General features: G+C 37.4%; 1 protein-coding gene across 1 annotated transcript; it reads right to left on the bottom strand.

Moving 5' to 3' along the window:
• Positions 1-2,849: 2,849 nt before the first annotated feature.
• LOC132843126 (semaphorin-4E-like) lies at positions 2,850-9,576 on the bottom strand. Its single transcript, XM_060866245.1, has 14 exons — positions 9,477-9,576; positions 8,866-9,011; positions 8,169-8,228; positions 7,396-7,494; positions 7,144-7,243; positions 6,792-6,902; positions 6,498-6,649; positions 5,849-6,021; positions 5,153-5,306; positions 4,818-5,037; positions 4,603-4,718; positions 4,034-4,203; positions 3,490-3,542; positions 2,850-3,325 (listed from the first exon to the last, which is right to left on the bottom strand). The coding sequence occupies exons 1-14, from the start codon at positions 9,574-9,576 to the stop codon at positions 2,850-2,852; spliced, it is 2,130 nt and encodes a 709-aa protein (XP_060722228.1).
• Positions 9,577-19,373: the final 9,797 nt, after the last annotated feature.

Here is a 19,373-nt window from a genome sequence, read left to right as displayed (position 1 = left end):
TACAGAAGACAAAGTTGTCAACCTCACTTCACCAATTAAAGCTTTCCAGCAGAGGTGGCCTGCTTTATTCACTGAAGCTCAGGCAAGTTAACGTACTCGGTTATGAACGTAACCTCGGTTCCCTGAGATACGGAACGAGTACTGCGTATGGGGAAAAGCTCCTTTTTTCCTCAATACTGAAGCCTTTTTTCAATAACGCAGTGCAACTGCACTGCCATTGGTTTAATCTGTAACTTTTTTAAAACCAATGACGGCGCTGAGTAGCTGCGCGAGCCTGTGGCGATGCAGCGCGCCAAAGCCCGCTAAAAAGGGGCGGGGCGTATAGCTATATAAGCAGGCAAATCGCCAGAGGAAATCAGGTCATACGACTGAAGCGACGACACTGAAGCCGCAGCCTCGTGGCACGGCATATAACGCAGTACTCGTTCCGTATCTCAGGGAACCGAGGTTACGTTCGTAACTGAGTACGTTCCCTTTCAATACTCTGTTCTGGCTGCGGGTGCCAGATTGTCCTGTTCGCCTGAGAGGGGAGGTCCCGCCTCAGGGGGATTGGCCACGGGGCTTTCATGGAAAGCCTGAATAGCTCCGAGGACCAAACTTGGCTCCTCCAGAGTGGGGCCACCAGGAGGACTCTGTGCCTGTCTTCCCTGACTCGTCTGATGACCTGAGGGACCAGAGCGATCGGGGGAAAAGCATAAAGAAGGAGGCTGGGCCAGTCGTGGGCCAGCGCATCTGTGTCCTTTGAAAAATAAGTTGGGCAATGAGAGTTGCTTTCTGAGGCAAAGAGGTCGACCTCTGCCTTCCCGAAAATCTCCCAGATTTTGAGAACCGTCTGGGGATGGAGCATCCACTCGTCCGAGGGGACGTAGGGGGGGCGGCTGGACGAAAGGCCACCTTGGTGATTTATGTAGGACACCACTGTCATGCTGTCCGACTGGACTAGGACATGGCGCCCTTCCAGGATCGCCTGAAAAGATCGAAGGGCTCGTTCTACCGCCAGCATCTCGAGGCAGTTGATATGGAGATGGCTGCCCTCGTGCGACCACGAGCCGAAGGCTGGTCTGCCCTCGCACAGAGCGCCCCAACCCAGGTTGGACGCATCTGTTGAGACCACCGTCCTTCTGGAAACCGCCTGTAGGGGTACTCCACGGCTGAACCAAACAGGGTTCATCCAAGGCTCCAGGGCTGCCAGACAGGCCTGGTTGACTCTGACGCGAAAGCGGCCGTGCCGCCAAGCGTGAGGTGGGACCCGGAGTTTCAGCCAGTATTGCAGGGGCCGCATTCGTAGGAGGCCAAGCTGTAAAACTGGAGAGGCGGAAGCCATCAGCCCTAGCATCCTCTGAAAGAACTTCAGAGGGAAACAGGCTTTGTTCCTGACAGAGGCCGTGAGCTGCTGAAGTACCAGAGCGCGCTCTGGTGATATGACCGCCCTCATGCGGACCGAGTCGAAAACCACTCCCAGGAACATAATACGTTGGCTGGGGAGCAGTGAGCTCTTGGCAAAATTGACCCTGAGTCCTAGGCACTCTAAGTGGCTCAGGAGCACGGATCTGTGGTGGTCTAGCTCGGTTCGCGACTGGGCTAGAATGAGAATGCGGATTCCCATCTGTCTCAGAGGGGAAAGTATTAGGGGCCTGAACACTGACAAGTGTGGAAGAGGAAAACTGCTCTCCCCATCGTTCTCCCATCTCCCATCCCATCTTTTTTATGTCCAAATTAGACGGCTACAAGCCAAAACTCTTGGAGCTTATGAAAGCTAAAGATTTAAAGATTGGCAGTGGATCCCAATTCAGATCATGAATTTAACTTTTTTTAAATTTTCTTCTTTCCCCTCATCCCTCTTGTAAAGATGGCAATCAAGAAGACTTATAATGATGTCATGTCAATACTTGTCCATGGAAACAGAGATGAGGAGCCAGTCTTGTCCATTGTTCTAGAAGGAAGCGAGGTCCTAACAAAATGTGAAAATACTGCAAAAGCTTGTGCTCTTATGATGGGTGTGATTTATGCCTTAAATCTACAGTATTTTGCCAGTAAATCTACAGTATTTTCAAATACTGTGTTAGAAAGTTTGTTAATGAAACCTGTTTTTTATTTAAGTTTAAACTATTTCAAAAAACAACACTTGGACATAGACTTGCTTAATTTACTTAGAAGACAGGATTTTTTTCTATTAATAAAATGTTACTTGTTTTATTTAGTGTTGTTAATTATTTTAAGTTAAATAAAACGAGTCACTGTTACAATATGACAGACAGTAAATGTGCAATCAAGAGTATTTATTAAGAGGTTCAATCTAAGAAATTACAAAAACTTACAGAATCTTTCTTAAGATCAATGCTTAAAAATAGGAATAAGAATTTAAACATCTCAATCAGAAGTAAAGTGCAATGACATTTTTGATTATAGATGATTATAAATCTTATTCAACCCACCTAAACTTGCATGTCAATGCAAAGACTGGACAGAATCAACAAAGTGATATTAACAGACTGCTGTTACAAATAATACAGTTTTACTTAATTATATCAATTAATTACATCAGATCAGTATATTATGTGTACTTATTTACTTTGTTCATTTTACTCAACTTCATAAATTCATAAATTTTACTTAATATCACAAGTGAACATTTTATTTGAAAAATTTGAGTGCAAAAACTTGCAAAAGAAAAATTTTGTAAATTTTACTTGTTATTTTTTTCAGTGTGGATTATGTTGGATTTGTCATTGAGGTGTCTGCAAAATAAAAAATAAACTTCACTAGAACAATTTGTCTCCATTATGCTGTCGTATCAGGTGATTCAGCTATTCTGTTGATTGTTATATCTGTTGAATTCTCTTGAAATATTAGAGCTGTATCTCCTCATAGTCAGACACACTCTGTGGACTTTCCTCAGCTTTCTCCAAGCATCTCTGGATGGCAAAATGTCCTTTGTAGACGTTCCATACCACAAGAGCTAATAACATCAGTGTTGGTATAATGACCAGGATCTTGAGGGCCAAGAGAGATTTCTGCTGGTCCTGGACCTGCGGCTGAACCGAAGGATGCTCCATGATGTTCCCCAGCCTCAGCTCATATGTAGCATTTTGGATGACATAGTCTTTACCATTGGAGGACTCTACAGTGGTGCAGGTGTAGAATCCGGCGTCGCTGTCCGAGGCATTGAGGATCAACAGGTTGTTGTGATGAATGTGGTACTTGTTGGAGTTTTGAATGGCATGATTGTTTACGCTCCACTGCACTCGGGCCAGGTTTGATCCTGGCTGGCACAGCAACATGACCTCGTTACCAGGATAGAAGGTTTTAATGATCGTAGTACTTTCTGTAACACAAAAACAACAGTCCTTGGGAGTCTTATTGACTTTCAGTGACAATTCACAATAAAATTAAACCATTTCTGCACATATATTGACCCATACAAGACACATATCAGTAAATACTGTACTATCTGAACCAGTGGACATAAAATGCCACCTGTTCACATACCGACTGCAGGACAACGTGCAGCATTTCCATCTCTCAGACTCTGAACCACCTGCCTGCAGGAAAAAAAATAGATAGACATGATCAAATATTCAATATAATATAATATTCCCACATGTGCACAGTCTATAGTAAAGTCTCTAGGGCAGTCGATTCAATATTTTAGACCACAGATATTTTGATTGGTCAGAAGATGATAATGTGAAATTTTTATAGCAAAGATCTAGCTGGAAGACACATCAGGTTTATATTAACGTGTTCATTTTAATACCTGACTATTAACTCCAGATAATCTAGGTCAACAAAGAGTAAAAAATACTGTAAAGTACTTGATGAATAAATTTTGAATGTGTTGTTATTTAATAAAATAAATAACTAAATTATCAAAGTAAATAATTAAAAGTAATTAATAATTGCTAAAAGGTAAACTTCAGGTCACATCACACCCATTGTACCTTTTTGCCCGTTTTCCTACAACAGCACACCACATCATCATTTTTTCCTTACAACACTATACGACAGTAGCCAGCAAGTATATGCTGAGTACCTGTGTGTATCTGGATGAATGTTGTTTATAGCAATGCAGCGTTCAGCGCTGAGGTCCCAGCCGCAGTACGGGTCTCTGGCCAGCACACAGTCCATACAGGAAGCGTAATGGTCACATGTACTAAGAGGCATCTGCACCATTGCTTCCTCTGAGCCTGCATACAGCTGACCCTGAAACAATATGTGCAGCAGTTATTAAAAAGATGATCAAAACTATAACAGTATAAAACTAAAACTGAATCACAAGTATGAATCAGATGAGTACTGGGATAGCCATGATGGAAAAGTCATTAAGTATTATTTTATTCTAGTTCTACTATGATGAGGGAAAAAATACAGATTTGCATGTTACCTAAAATGTGTTAAAAGCAGTAGGAAAATTTTATTTCTAAAATATTTTGTAAAATTATCAGAAGAATAAAAACACTCAATGAGAATGCATTTTATCATTCTCCCAAACTAAATAGATAGCCACTTAATAAATCAATTAATTAGTGTAATAGCACACAAAAAAATAACCTATAATCTTTTGGTGTAGCTTCAGGGAGGAAAAAATGTAAATGTTCATACCAGGGTGACGGAGAGCCGCAATATCTTCACTGGGTCGGACTGCTTAAAGAGCTGCACCTCCTCTATTATCACCATCATTCCATCATAGTTGACTGCTTTCAGCACTGAACCGCTTGCTGTTACAAAGATTGTACAGTTGGTTGAACACTATAACACATACATGCATGCATAAGTTTGTATAAATTATGTAAACTGTACACTAAATATTTATCTACCTGTGCCAATAAACAGGACCTGATGGCTGCTCCCATCCAGGGCAGTAGTGCTGGCCACCACTATACGAGTAAACACAGCTCCTTTCTTCACCAGTAGGGGATGCTCAGAAGGCTTCACTGCCTGATCCATCAGTGGGTGGTCTCGGATGAACTGAAGGATTTTATCAGGGAGGTCCAAAGACGTTGAAAACCCTTTCTCCCTTATTTTACTGTTAAAACACTACATACACATAGAAAGAGAGCAAGACAAAGTGAATAATTAACTACTACATAGGTGCTGTAGCTAAAAAATAAAAATGATTGTTGTATAATATGTTGGTAAATGTTGAACTCACAGCTCCGGGACGAGGGTCAGGCACAGGTCCCTTGTATGTCGCCCATTTTTCAAAAAAATTATGTCTGTATCGCGTTTTGAATCGGCCTTTAGAGAACGCATCCCTGATGTCCTGTGTCCTGTAAGCGCACACTGCTGAGTACTCTGGTATTTCACTGTCAGATGAAACAAGTGTCATCGGTCGGTGGTTAATAAAACTATGTCTAATTAATGTTTGAATTTGCAACATTTATGAATATTTTCTACAATTTATTTTTAACTGGATGTCACAACCTTACACACATGCAAATAGGAAGAATTTTCTTTTTAAGCATTTTCTTTGATTTACATTGATTTACAGGTTTACAGGTTTACATTGATTTACCTCATTGCAACATGTAAGCTCCTAAATGTATTAATTTCATATCAGAGTAAAAATATTTCACACAAAAATAAAGTAGTTTCAGAGGCAATTGTATGCATGATTGAATTTGCCTGAGGTTTTCATATGAGTGTGTAGTACTAAATAATAATTCTCATATTATAATAATGCATATTATGCAGATACTGATGCATGCAATATAAAGACATCAAGGTGTTGCAGCATTGCTACCTCGAACTGCCTGTATTGTTGGTCTGGTATTCAAACTCAATCCTTTTCTTCACTGCAGTTATTTAAACATATTCTGCTGGCATTTTTGAACGGAACATTACTCACCCATGAGGAGTGAAGACACCGTAGAACATACAGGTTTTCCAGGTGTCTGGACAGAAGAGGAACACATCCTGTAAGAGAAGTGGTAGTCTGGTTTGAAGTTCAGGACAGTCCAGGCGAGTCTTTAGAAATGACGTCCACTTCTGCTCCAATATCTCCTTTCCTCCCACATCCCCCTAGCAAGGAGAGATCAGAGAGTATGAGAACAATGCTGCAAAAAATGACATCTTAGCAAGTGACAATAGTTATATTTATTTACTAATTAACATTATAAAATTACCAAATATTTTTGTAAAACTATTGTTCCATAAGCAAATAATATGTCTAATTTTAAGCAGTTATTACTTTAAAAAAAATGCAAAGAGGAAAAAAGTTTTCTATTCATGTATAAAAGCATCAAATGCAGGGCGATTAATCTTATAATATTTGATTTATAATCTTTTCACATCTTGATGATTAGCTAATCTTTTGCAATTCTTTAGTAACATCTGGTTTGTTAAGTACTGATGCAGAAGTTCCACCTCGTTATTTTGTCATCACCTGAGGTTCTTTGTGTGAACAAAGAAGTTTGTGAAGACCACACAACCCTTATTTAGTCCCTGAAGAATGGTGTATTGTAATATCAGCAACATCCTTTTATAAGGAAGAGTACCTTACAAACGCGGGCCACCCTTGACACCTCCATCTTAGTGCAGGCATCGTACTCCACAGGTCTTTCATTAAAGAAAATGTAAATCTTGTCATCATCCCCCTCTGGGTTGTCATCTCCCTCAGCCACATGCTTCATGCCAATGAAATTGGGCTCTGAAATAACAAAACTAGTCAGTGACTCTCAACCACAATCTCAAAGAAAGTTACGAGATGTAAAGTTGAGTTTTAAATTATATATGAAACCAGAAGACTCATCTCAGTCCCTTACTTAGTGTAATAAAATTTACATTCTTACTATTAAGCCAGGAAGTCAGAAATTCAGTTTGTATGGTGTCATCTAAGCTTCGCATCACAACCGGTTCTGAACCAAAGAAATTTGAAGACGTAGCAGAGTACAGCTGTCCATCTAAACGGCAATCAGAATTAAATTATTAAAGCATAATGACGGGATCATTGGGTTACTTTCCTTTAAAGCATTCAAAAAATCATGTCAGTTATCATAAGTAGCACCTGTGACTAAAGAATTGACCTTCAAAATTAATATAATGCATGAACTAAAAACTTTTAATCACTCACTAACTAAACATTGTGCTCTTCGGTCTGTTACATCATGGAGCAGTTTGCCTTAAGAGAGATGCAGCACCTACCGACAAATTCAGAGGCACATCTCTGGAAAGGATCAAATGGACACTTTCCATTCCCATCTCGTTGTTTACCTTCGAGAGTCAGCTTGCCGTCTTTATAAGACTGGAACACAGAACACAGCTACATGAAATGTCTACATGGTGTGATATAATACGACAAAACATGCACACAGGCTGAAACTCATGTTAACAAATGTCTACAATATCATAGCAAGGACATTTTACAGTAAAATATGGGGAGGAATGTTTACTCACCATAATATCACAGGTCGGATTAAAAGCGTTGGTACCACAAACGAACATGGTGTCGCACGACATTTTGTGAAGGATCCGGATGTAGTTATGACACTCAGTCTGGAAAGGAAAATTACAGGGAATACAGAGTCCAGGGAAATTATTAGGAAGTCACTCAGAAAGAGACATATAAAAGATCCGTTAACAGAACAACACAAGACAGAAGAATAATAGTTAATAATTTCATTGGCTAGGTGAGAACTCAAAGAGGATGAGTTGCAGATCAGGGCTTTGTGTAATAGCATACCTGTTCCTAATCATATTATATATTTACTACACAAAACTGTTGAGAGACATGGCTTTAGTGGTGTAAAGTCTAGTTCTTAATATTCTCAAAACTCAGACTATGTTTGGTTCTTTACTGTATTAGGAAATAATATTTTTTTTACACTCATTTGAGCATTTACATATTTACACATAAATACCAAGACACACACACACAAACACACACAGACACACACACAAATGAACATCAATACCAGTAGAACATCAGTTTTGAAGACACTCAGAACAACCCATCTAGTACTAATCTACAGTAGTTCATTTTTTCTGCATTGTGTAGTTGCCACATTATTATTTAACATCAGTAATGTGCAGGTGTACAGATGTTCCTAATATACTGAATTTTTACTGTATTTCTTCCATTCCTTCATTCATTCATCATTATAAATAACTTAATCCTAGTCAGAGTGGTGGTGATGGTGGTGTGATCTCTTGGGTTGTGGCAGGATGACCTGTGTTTTCCCTTTGAAGATACAATTGCGCTGCATCTCTGAAGTCACCGACCACTTAACCTACAATAAAAGAGAATATATTTCTTCACTGATCTAGAATTAAGTACAGTACAAGTGAAAATTTAGTACTAAAGCAAGTCATTTTAACAACAAAAATATATTGTTATTGTTATTATTTTTTATGTTGTGATTATATAGCATTCACTATCTAAATTATTATTATTGTTATTATTATTAATAATAATAATAACAATAATAATAATAATAATTATTGTTATTATTATTATATTAATAATAAAAGATTTAATTTGAATTAAAGTACTTTACAGTGTACAAGTTTTAAAAATGCATTCAAGAATAAAATTGTTAAATCACAGTGACAAAAAGAGACAATATCTGAATATCTGAAACAATCTAATATATAGAAATAGATCAATAATGCTGTTGACCTATAACTCTGGTTTATTAGTTAAATTGAAACAAAAAAAAAACAACCAAGAAAATGTTGAGGCTGAGATAAATAAATAAATAAATGAATAAATAAATAAATAGATAGATAGATAGATAGATAGATAGATAGATAGATAGATAGATAGATAGATAGATAGATAGATAAATAAATCTATTATTATTATTATTATTATTATTATTATTATTATTATTATTATTATTATTCAAATGAAATCTTTTCCCTGACCATAGCCTTCTTGTGTGTGATGTTGTTGAGGTCCAGGGCAAAGATGGCCTCTCGAGCTCCCAGGATGAGCACACCCTCATCTTCCATCAGGAGCATGGTGGTGTAATTCCACACTCCCTCCTCTTGGAAGACATGCCCTCTGTTACCTAGCAACAGCAGAATAGGCTTTTAGTGTCCACTGTGTTGGAGTAGTTATAAGACCTTTGGTGCTCATAATAAAGAAAAGTACAAAGAAGTGAAGTAGAAGAAAGACTTAACACAACTATAACATTTGACCTCAGTAACTTAATAATGCTTTGTGTTATTTGTATTTGCAATACTGATATTATAAAGGCTGCAATGTTTCACTGCCCTAAAAAGATTATTATTAATAATGTATGTATTTATTTTACATACTGTGGATATCTTTTGTGAGCAATTTTAACAGAAGTAATAATTTTAATCAGCACATTTTAACCATTCAGCTGCAACAACACATCAACATGCTTTTAATATTTTTCAAGGTTTATCACAGTAACATTAAACAGCAATGCTGTGCAGCCAAGTCACAACTGATATCTATTCAAGAAAAAACTACAAAAAAAAAAAAAAAAAACTCAGAGCTCACTTACTCAGAGTAACTGTTTTCCGAGGTGTGCTGTTCAATGGACAAACCTGGCCCGAAATCAATACAGCCGGAGCCCAAAAAGACAGGACAAGGAAGAACAGCATGTCCTAAAGTTCTTCAAGTCTCTGCTACAGAGCAAAGGCAGTATGTCTCTCAAACAGTCACACTCAAAATATTGAAAATATCTTTTTCAGTATGAAGAAAAAATATCAAACATTTTTGTTATAATAACAGATTATGTTTTGATTGCTGTACTTCAGAGGAGCAGGATGAAATAAGCTCATGAGCTGGATTTTTAATTGTAACCATTTACAATTGAGTTCCATACAATTACTTGGTCATTCACACTAGACACAGTTGATAAAATTGTTAATTTTAAGATAATAAATTAAATAAGAACAGCATAGATCACACGCTACATTATTATAGAGAACAAAGTCACAGTTTCCTGTCTTAACATTACAGTAAAACAAAGAGCTTAGATTATGAAGACATATTCATGAAAGACAAAAAACACTTTATATCATATACCAGTTTTTCAAAAGATGAACCGAATATAATATAATAATATCAGAATAAATTTTTTTAGATCTGTATATGATGCAGCACTGAGAATAACTAAAGCAAAACACACATCCTTCCTCTTAACAGCTGTGGTCTCAGTGTTGCTCTAGATGTATAAAATACACTCAGAAGTAGAGGTGTTAATAAATGCAAAGAAATAAAGAAAGAAGTTTACTTTGCTGCAGCAAAAGGCGTATTCCATACAGTGCAACGTCTACACAGTGAAGAGCCAAATTCAAGTGTTTTAGCTCTCCCCCTTGTACCACAGGTATATGTGTGTGTGTGTGTGTGTGTGTGTGTGTGTGTGTGTGTGTGTGTGTGTGTGTGTGTGTGTGTGTGTGTGTGTGTGTGTGTATGTGTGTGTGTGTGTGTGTGTGTGGTGTGGTGTGGTGTGTGTATGAGTGTGTGTGGTGTGTGTGTGTGTGTGTGTGTGTGTGTGTGGTGTGTGTGTGTGTGTGTGTGTTTTCATGCACCCTCCGTGGTTACTGAAAATGTATCCCATTTAAATTATTACAACAACAAGGTCACATTCCATTTTAATTTCTTATCAAACACATGAGCAGGTTCCCATCCTTCTAGCACGTACAATGTTAACAGTTGGAACAAGGGCCTCTTGTTCTATCTCCCTAGAACACATAACAATTATATAAAAACACTCATTTAAAATTTCCACTACACAGCATCGACTGCTGAGTTTCCATCAAAGTAGCAAATTTATCACATGCATTATGTCATTAAATGCCAGTTTCATTAGTTTGTTTTTCCGTTTGCAAATGTACGAGTCACAACACATAACAACACAGGGCATGTGCACCTCATGCAGTGAAGTTTAAAAATATTTGAGAACTTTTTGAACAGAACAGAATTTCTGCATTAATCACACTTATAACACAGTGCTGTTACAGGCCTGAATGTGCTTGGTGTTGTTTGTTATCTATAACAGCAGCTACAGGGAAAACAACTGTTGATGATTTTATCAATTGTACAAACGTGTGAGTTTAAATATGTTATCATGTCTGTAGTAGACGTTATAGTAGAAGTCACAGTGACCTTCATGTGATGCTCCACATTATTAAATACTACTAACCATAATAAACAGATTTAAACTTGTTCTTTTACAAAGTGTAATTGGTAATTGTGCTTTGTTTAAGATATGTATTTAATATTTAGGAATATTAAAACTTCCCAGCTGTTTTTAATGATCAGATGTAAAGCTGATGCTTTGTTGTTATCTACAACAAGATGCATTTTTTACCACTTAGTAACAGCAAGGTGAAGGAATGATAGTTATAAGGTAAATGCTAAGTTTGACTTGTTTCTGTTATTCCAACAAACTATTAACAGATAAAACGTATGACATGTCATTCTTAAACAAGGAAATTTTGTCAAAAGGTAGTTAATAGATGTGGAATTCGAGTAATACAGCATGTACTGTCATTTAAAAAAATAATAATCTTGCAGTAACTAATTTTGTTTGACATCCATTCAGATAAAAATCTATAGTGCATCTAAAGAGCCTTTATGTATTTAATAAAGACATAAAAGTCAGAATTGTTTTTATTAGTATAGGCCTGTGTTTATGTTATGCCTGGGACGGAGATCAGTCCACATTTAATATGTGATTAAAACAAAAACTTTTCTCTGCAAATGTTGAGTTCCATCCTATAGCCATTGAGCAATGCTGCTCGGAGACCAGTAAGTACTGAGCTGAACGTGCACAAGCGCACTTGGTAATAAAGCTCCTTCTGATCCTGAGTCAGTAGGACATACTGTATTGTTAGTTACTTACACTGGGTCCAAATATAATGGGGCTGTTAACTGACTTTGTCTTTAAAAAAATAAAGTAGTAAAAAACATAATACATAGTTTGAGTACAAATGTTTGCACCCAATCTTTCTCATTAGTTTCTGTGCAAAAACTCTCTGTGCATTTTGTAGAGCAACAGAGAAAACCGGAAAGAGAAAAAGCTGTTTGGAAAGTAGCAAAAGAAAATGTTGTAATGAAATATTTTGATGCAGAAGAGGGCAGTGTATGTGACGAGTGATGGCTAAAGACATATGTACACACACACACACACACACACACACACACATATATATATATACATTCAGATTACCAGATATTTAGTGGAGCTGCAGCTTCTTTTCAGGATCGCAATAAAGTCATTATGGATTTTGTGCAGAAAGACAATTAATTTGTATGGAATGGTCTCTTTAACAGTGTGATTATGTAAACACTAAAACACAACAGATTGTGCATACATGAGATTACTGTGGATTTTACCACTGAGAAACCATGAAGATCGCTTGGACTGTAATTAATACAATCCCTTTGGCTATGATGGCTTAGGACTATAATTGCTATTATAGCTTTAACTCTGCAATTACCACAAGAGTGAGAGCCTGATAACTTCAACAAAATACACTTCATGTTAAAACTAAAATTGTTTTTTTTTCTGGTTGCACAAGGAGAATTCTTTAAAAAAGGGAAATAACTTATAACTGCACTATTAGGTGTTACCCAGATGAGGATGGGTTCCATTTTTGATCCTGGTTCCTCTTACAGTTACTTATATCATCTCAGGGAGTTTTTCCTTACCACTGTTGTGCCAAGCTTGCTAACTGTAGATAATTTTATACCTTTAAAATTTACAATTGTTTGTAAAGCTGTTCAAGGCACGATACGGAGAAGACTGAATTGCCTTGAGCTGTAAAAGCAAAATAGAAAGTGATTCAAAATAGGGAAACCTGACAGTAACTACGCTACATTTTTCTAACACATACTGTATGTGTGGGTGGTGTTAGTATTGACCTGTAACTTTATTGTTATTGTTTATTTCCTGCAATGAAATGAGAGACTTTCATTCAGAATCTTTTTGATATTGGTCACACCTGTATTACATAAAATTAGGTTCAAACACATTTATAGTGCAGCTTTGCCTGTACAGTTCTCATGTCTTTACCAATGAATTGTTTTATGTCTGACAATTAGTGAAAATAGTACCAACAGAATCACTCATGTCTGCCTACTTGGCTCACTGCTTGATGACCGTTATAGAAAGAAACACAATCAAAGGAACACACACACACACACACACACACACACATATACCTGTGGTACAAGGGGGAGAGCTAAGAGTCAAAGGAAGGAGAAACAAGAGCGCAGGCAGAGCAGGAGTTCATCCTGTTCTAGCACACGCTCCAGTGCAGAGAGACGGCATGTAAGAGACAGACAGCAGGGACAGAGATAGGAGGAGACAGAAAAGTCCTGAGAACAGGAGCAAGAGCTCTAGCCAAGAGAGACGGCAGGACTGAGATGAAGAGCGAAAGGAAGAGCGAGGACAGGGACTGGAACAGGAAGAGGAACTATCACGATGACATCAAGGAGAGAAGGCAGAGGAGGAGGTCATCCTCGGGTTCGTCGGTGTCCTCCGCATCTTCTGCTTCTGATCAGGGTGACAATAAAGAAGGACAAGTTGTTTTGACAGCCAAAGAAGAGCGGAAGAAGCAGAAGTAGATGATGAAGGCTTTGGAGACTCCAGAAGAGAAGAGAGCTCATTGACTAGCTAAGAAAGAAGCCAAGGAGAAGAAGAAGCATAAGAAAATGGGCTGGAGTGAAGAGTACATGAAGGATATTACATTGTTAAGATTAATGCAATTAAAAGCAAACCTCTGTGCATGTTTCTTACCCCATGAAAACCAAAAAAATTCTTGATAGTAAGTAAGCTTATTAACTGGCTAATGTGTCATTTCGTCAAAATTAATGAACCTGGTATTGTCCATGGTTCATGTTCTTTCCAACAAAACATGAGAACACAAAATACTCATAATTACCACTTTAGAATGGAGAAGCACATGCATTAATCACCAGAGCAACTTGGATGAAAGATGTACTTTTTATCCTTTTCTAATATTTAATGTTGTAGAACATCTGTAAAATTTCTGACAATTGAGAGTCCTTCAAAAAAAATTACAAAATAAAAAAAATAACTTCATATGAATAGAAAATATCCCTTTAAAAATACTGTTTCATAATAATGGGCCACATTATCCTTGCCTGTTTTAGTGTAAGTTGTTACTATAGAAACAATAAGATATTGGATCCTTACAGCTGGCACAAATGTAATGATGGAGCTGTTCTTATAGAAAATTAATTAACAGCATTTCACCAATCAGAATCAGGCCTTCTGTCTTAAGCAAATAGAACTCTCAATTCTGTAAAATAAAACCTGTTTCCATTTTATTTGTGTCCATGATGTGTGTTTGCACTGTAAGCTCTTGAGTTGATGGAAATTGGGCACTTGGGTAAAAAGGAGCTGAAGGAGAAAAACAAGCTTATCCAGGAGGAGAATCACATGGAGCTGCAGAAGGTAAAAAAAAGGTTTGCTTGTGTTTGTATAAGCATTAAAAAAAAAAGACTTAATATATTTACGAGGTAGGGACCGGGAACATGTTTTAGGTGAAGCAGTTACGTCTGGAGGGATTAGAGCAAACAGTGGGGAATTTATTTTCTTTATAGATTATAAGTGCAGCAAAAAGTCAGAGAAGAAGAAAAAAAATAGTTCCTTCCTTTAAGGGGCTGTAGGGGCGTTTTGGCAGAAGTCCAGGCTCCAAACCTAGGCAGCAGGAGGGGGACGGCAGTGCAGAGGTGAAGCAGTACTCTCCAGGAGCGTAGTGTAGGCTCAGCCGGCAATTTGAAGGCCTGGTTCAGCTGGACGTGTCTGAAAAATGAGTATCAAAGAGACAACCAGCATTAGTTCCGTTAGGCACACCCCCTTTTCCCCTCTCTAGCCGCTGAGCCTCGCTTCCTGCTGTGCTTTCCTCCTGGTGGGTGAATGCTCCAGCGCCGCTCGTAATTGGCCCGTGCTTTTTGGCCTCGCTTTCAGTCCCCGCGGCGCTGGCCATGGTTCTGAAGTTAGGAAGGTCGCGCTTAGCGCCGCTCTCTCCTGCTTCTTTGCAGCGGGCGAAGAGCGTTTTTTCCTCCGTGAATTTGCGGCGGTGCATGTGCCACCGTCACAATATTTATATCTTATTATAAGTGAAGTTCTTTTTTTTAACAAAACCCTGCCACAACACAATGCTACAAATAAACAGGATTTATTAACTAAAAACATGAAACAAGGACACAGACTACGACAAACCACAACAGACGACATGAGACGACATTAGACAACAACAGAGGATTCCGCGCTGCTTAAGGCAACCCAGCTCCAATAATCCTAATCACAATTAGACACATGAGGAACAGGTGTGCAGAGGCGGGGAGGAAGAGACAAGGGCGGGGCAGACACAAACATAAACAAAAGCACGTGGCCAAAGTCCGGGCTGAGTCCTGACAGCTACAGGTTTAAAAAATGGCACACATTTTAAAAGCTCAGTGTTTAAAAGCTCAGACGTGCTAAATGTGTTTTCTGACATGGATTTTGTTTGTGACATGGATAGTGTTTGTGTATTCTGTCTAGAAAGATAAGCATATAGGCTCTAGTGCACAGAGACCTTTTCAAAACCATTTAGCACTAGCTCAAATGATCAAATAAATAATTACAAAAAAAGAAAAAACAAAACTCATCCAATGTCTCCTCCAGAATTCAGATTTATGAAGGAAATATGAATTATGCTGGCATCCCATGGATGACTGTATATGGTTGTATAATCCTCTTCAGTAGTCCATATACAATCTTCAATACATCTTCACATCTATTTTGGCCTTTGTTTTTAATTGGCAAACAATATACTGTGCATAAACCAGTTTCAGTGCTTTAGGGTTTTAAGCAATACTGAAGTCTAAAAATAACATTAAATAATAAAGTGTAATAAAACTGTTTTTAAATCTCCAATCAGCTCAGATTGTGTGGCTTGAGCTATGAAACAGGATTATGTTGGATCTGTCATTGAGGTGTCTGCAAAATAAAAAATAAACTAGAGCTATTTGTCTCTATTATGCTGGTTTGTCATATCAGGGGATTCTGTTGATTATTTCTGTTGAAATTTCCTGAACAATTTGCAGTGGCTCCTGACAGACAGACACACTCTGTGGACTTTCCTCAGCTTTTTTCGAGCTTCTCTCTGGACAGCAAAATGCCCTTGGTAGAAGTTCCATACCTCATATCAGTGTTGGTATAATGAACAGGATCTTGAGGACCAAGAGAAATTTCTGCTGTTCTTCGACCTGCGGCTGACCCAAAGAATGCTCCATGAAGTTCCCCAGCCTCGGTTCATATGTAGTATTTTGGATGAATATACTTACAGTAGATCTAGCTGGAAGGCACATCAGGTTTATATTAATGTGTTCATTTTAATACGCTACTGTTACTCCAGATAATCTAGGTCAATAAAGAGTAAAAAATACTGTAAAATACTGTGATGCATAGACTTATAATGTGTTGTAATTTAATTAAAAAAAATCAAAAAATGAATTCAAATTAATAATTAAAAGTAATTAATAATTACTAAAAGGTAAACTTCAGGTCACATCACACCTATTGTTCCTTTTTGCCCGTTTTCCTACAACAGCACACCACATTATGATTTTTTCCTTACAACTCTATATTACAGCAGCCGAGAAGTATATGCTGAGTACCTGTGTGTATCTGGATGAATGTTTTTTATAGCAATGCAGTGTTCAGTGCTGAGGTCCCAGCCACAGTACGGGTCTCTGGCCAGCACACAGTCCATACAGGAAGCGTAATGGTCACATGTACTAAGTGGCATCTGCACTGTTGCTTCCTCTGAACCTGCATACAGCTGACCCTGAAACAATATGTGCACTAGTTATTAAAAAGATGGTCAAACTATAACAGAATCAAACTAAAACTGAAGAAATATTTAAATGATTTAGATGAGTACTGGTATAGCCACGATAGCAAAGTCATTAAGTATTATTTTATTTTCATTCTACTAGTGTGAATGATGAGGGGAACAAATGTTAGATTGGCATGTTACCTAAAATGTGTTAAAGGTAGGGCAATTTAATTTCTAGAATATTTTGTAAAATTATCAAAAGAACAAAAACAATTCACTCAATGAAAATGCATTTTTATCATTCTCCCAAACTAAATAGATAACTATTTCTTCGCCTTTATAAATCAATTAATTAATCTAATGTCACACACAATGTTCCAACAAATAAACCAAAACTTTCCTTGATTCTTAGACACAGCAGTCTCTGAATGATTTTCACTAATGTCACTAATGCTAATGGCAAGTATTGACACTGTCACATTTTGCTTTTGTTTTTTTCTTGTGTCAAAAGTCAATAACTAAACCATCAGCTCCATATACTACATACTATAATACAAAAAGAAGAGCAGCTACACATTTTCCATAGCACAGGGGCATTAGCAGCCTAAGTAATAACTTGCCAACAACATATTTCGCTTCTACTTCAAGAGCTAAGGCAAACATTTGCTAACTGAATTTAAATAAATTAGCTAAAAATCAGCAGAACATCACTAAATGGCTTTCCACATGATATTATATTGCCTTTCTAATTTGCTTTACATTGTTGAATGCTTCTAACATGCCATGCTGATCAGTCACAGCTGCTAGCTGAAAAGGTTACTGAAAAAATGGGTCTGAGTGAAAAAATGATGTGAAAAACTGGTGGCTATCATACTGGGCAAAATAAAGGTCAGGCTTGTTTCGAAACCCAAGCAATATTTCTAAATCTTTTGGAAAACATAAATCTTCCACAACAGTAGAAGTTAGCTGCAAAATGATTGACAAAATTAGCTAAGAGATAACTGCTAAACTAGCTTACCTATCACTAGAGGAAAGTTTAGGGAAAATATCCCCACAGATATAGAATAGAAATAGTTAGGAAATGTTAGAGAAAAGTCACAACTAATGCAACTAGTTAATGACTGAGGCAAGGTGAGTCCTAGTTGCTCACTTATATACACATTATTTTGGCCTCTTTCTTGGCCTCGCAATCTGACAGTATCTATAATATCTATATCAATATCTATATCTATCGATCTGACATAATGAATGAAACCATTTTAAACAACATCTGGCCCCGAAGCAAAGCTTTAATATCATCTTTTGGTGTAGCTTCAAAAATAAACCCTTTGAAAACCCTTTCTCCCTTGTTTTACTGTTAATACACGACACACACACACACACACACACACATGCACACACACACACACACACACAGAGAGAGAGAGAGAGAGCAACACAAATCGAATAATTAACTTCTGCATAGGTGGTGTTTTTGGAGACAAAATATATTAATTCAGACTTCAAACCCATGCACATCACTATGTAAGTTATTACTCAGGAAATGATAACAAGAGCATCAATAGTAACTGGGACCATAGATTCCTTGGATCTGGATCTACAGTCAAAAATGAATCTAGACCCTCTGGCCAATAAAAATTGAGTATTCAGCGGCAGTATAATTCTGTATATTATATTCTGACTTAATTAAGTCATTTTTCTACCACTGTAGCTAACAAATAAAAATGATTGTTGTAGAATATGTTGGTAAATGTTGAACTCACAGCTCCAGGATGAGGGTCAGGCACAGGTCCCTTGTATTTCGAAATAAAGTATTACTGTATAGAGTTTTGAATTTGCCTTCAGAGAACACATCCCTGATGTCCTGTATCCTGTACGTACACACTGCTGAGTACTACGGCATTTCCCTGTCAGTAAAATCACAGCTATGAAACAAGTGTCATAAGTTGGTGGTTAATAAAACTATGTCTAAGTAATGTTTGAATTAGTGATGTACCGATCCAAGCATTTTGAGTGGATTGGGTATCGGTGGTGCGTGACCGATCCTAATCTGATACCCGTGGTCATGGGCGTCAGAACCATTATATGTGGGTGGAGCAGGACCCACCCACTTTTAAAGACCAATAATATTGGACCCACTCACTTTTTATTTACTTCCGACGCCCATATCTGTGGTGGTTGATTGAATGAACAGCAAACATCATAGACTATTGCTTAAACTTATAAGAAAAATACGCTTAAATATTAAATGCCATTAATGAAAATAAATATAATACATTTTATGGGAAATATGTTGCACAACCGCCTGTGACAGACAGGCAAGTTTAACAGGCACCCTTTCCATTTACCTCAGCGCGTTAAACATGTCGCTCATTTGGGTGCAAGGTTTACTGTTTCATACATTTTGCATTGTGTTTCAAGAGTTCTAATTTAAGATTCACTTTAAAATATTGCCTTTTCTTCAGAAAATAATTTAATTTAATAATTGCAGTATATATGGTTTAGATTGTTATACCATTAACTGTTAAATGTACTGTTTACTACTGCATTAATACTTTTTTAAGGTTTCTTGTGTTTTCATTTTTCATCCAGTAATG

This window comes from Tachysurus vachellii, chromosome 1, assembly GCF_030014155.1.
Source record: "Tachysurus vachellii isolate PV-2020 chromosome 1, HZAU_Pvac_v1, whole genome shotgun sequence".
NCBI classification, from domain to species: domain Eukaryota; kingdom Metazoa; phylum Chordata; class Actinopteri; order Siluriformes; family Bagridae; genus Tachysurus; species Tachysurus vachellii.
Note: the sequence above shows the minus strand (reverse complement) of the source record. Positions and strands in the feature narration are given on the sequence as shown.

Excerpts from the sequence above, each read along its gene's own strand:
- LOC132843126 (XM_060866245.1), bottom strand. The coding sequence starts at position 9,576 with ATGCTGTTCTTCCTTGTCCTGTCTTTTTGGGCTCCGGCTGTATTGATT. Across the intron at positions 6,650-6,791 it reads TCTGACTTCCTGGCTTAATA|AGCCCAATTTCATTGGCATG; the intron begins GTAAGAATGTAA and ends TTGTTATTTCAG. Across the intron at positions 5,307-5,848 it reads GGTGTCTTCACTCCTCATGG|TGAAATACCAGAGTACTCAG; the intron begins GTGAGTAATGTT and ends TTCATCTGACAG.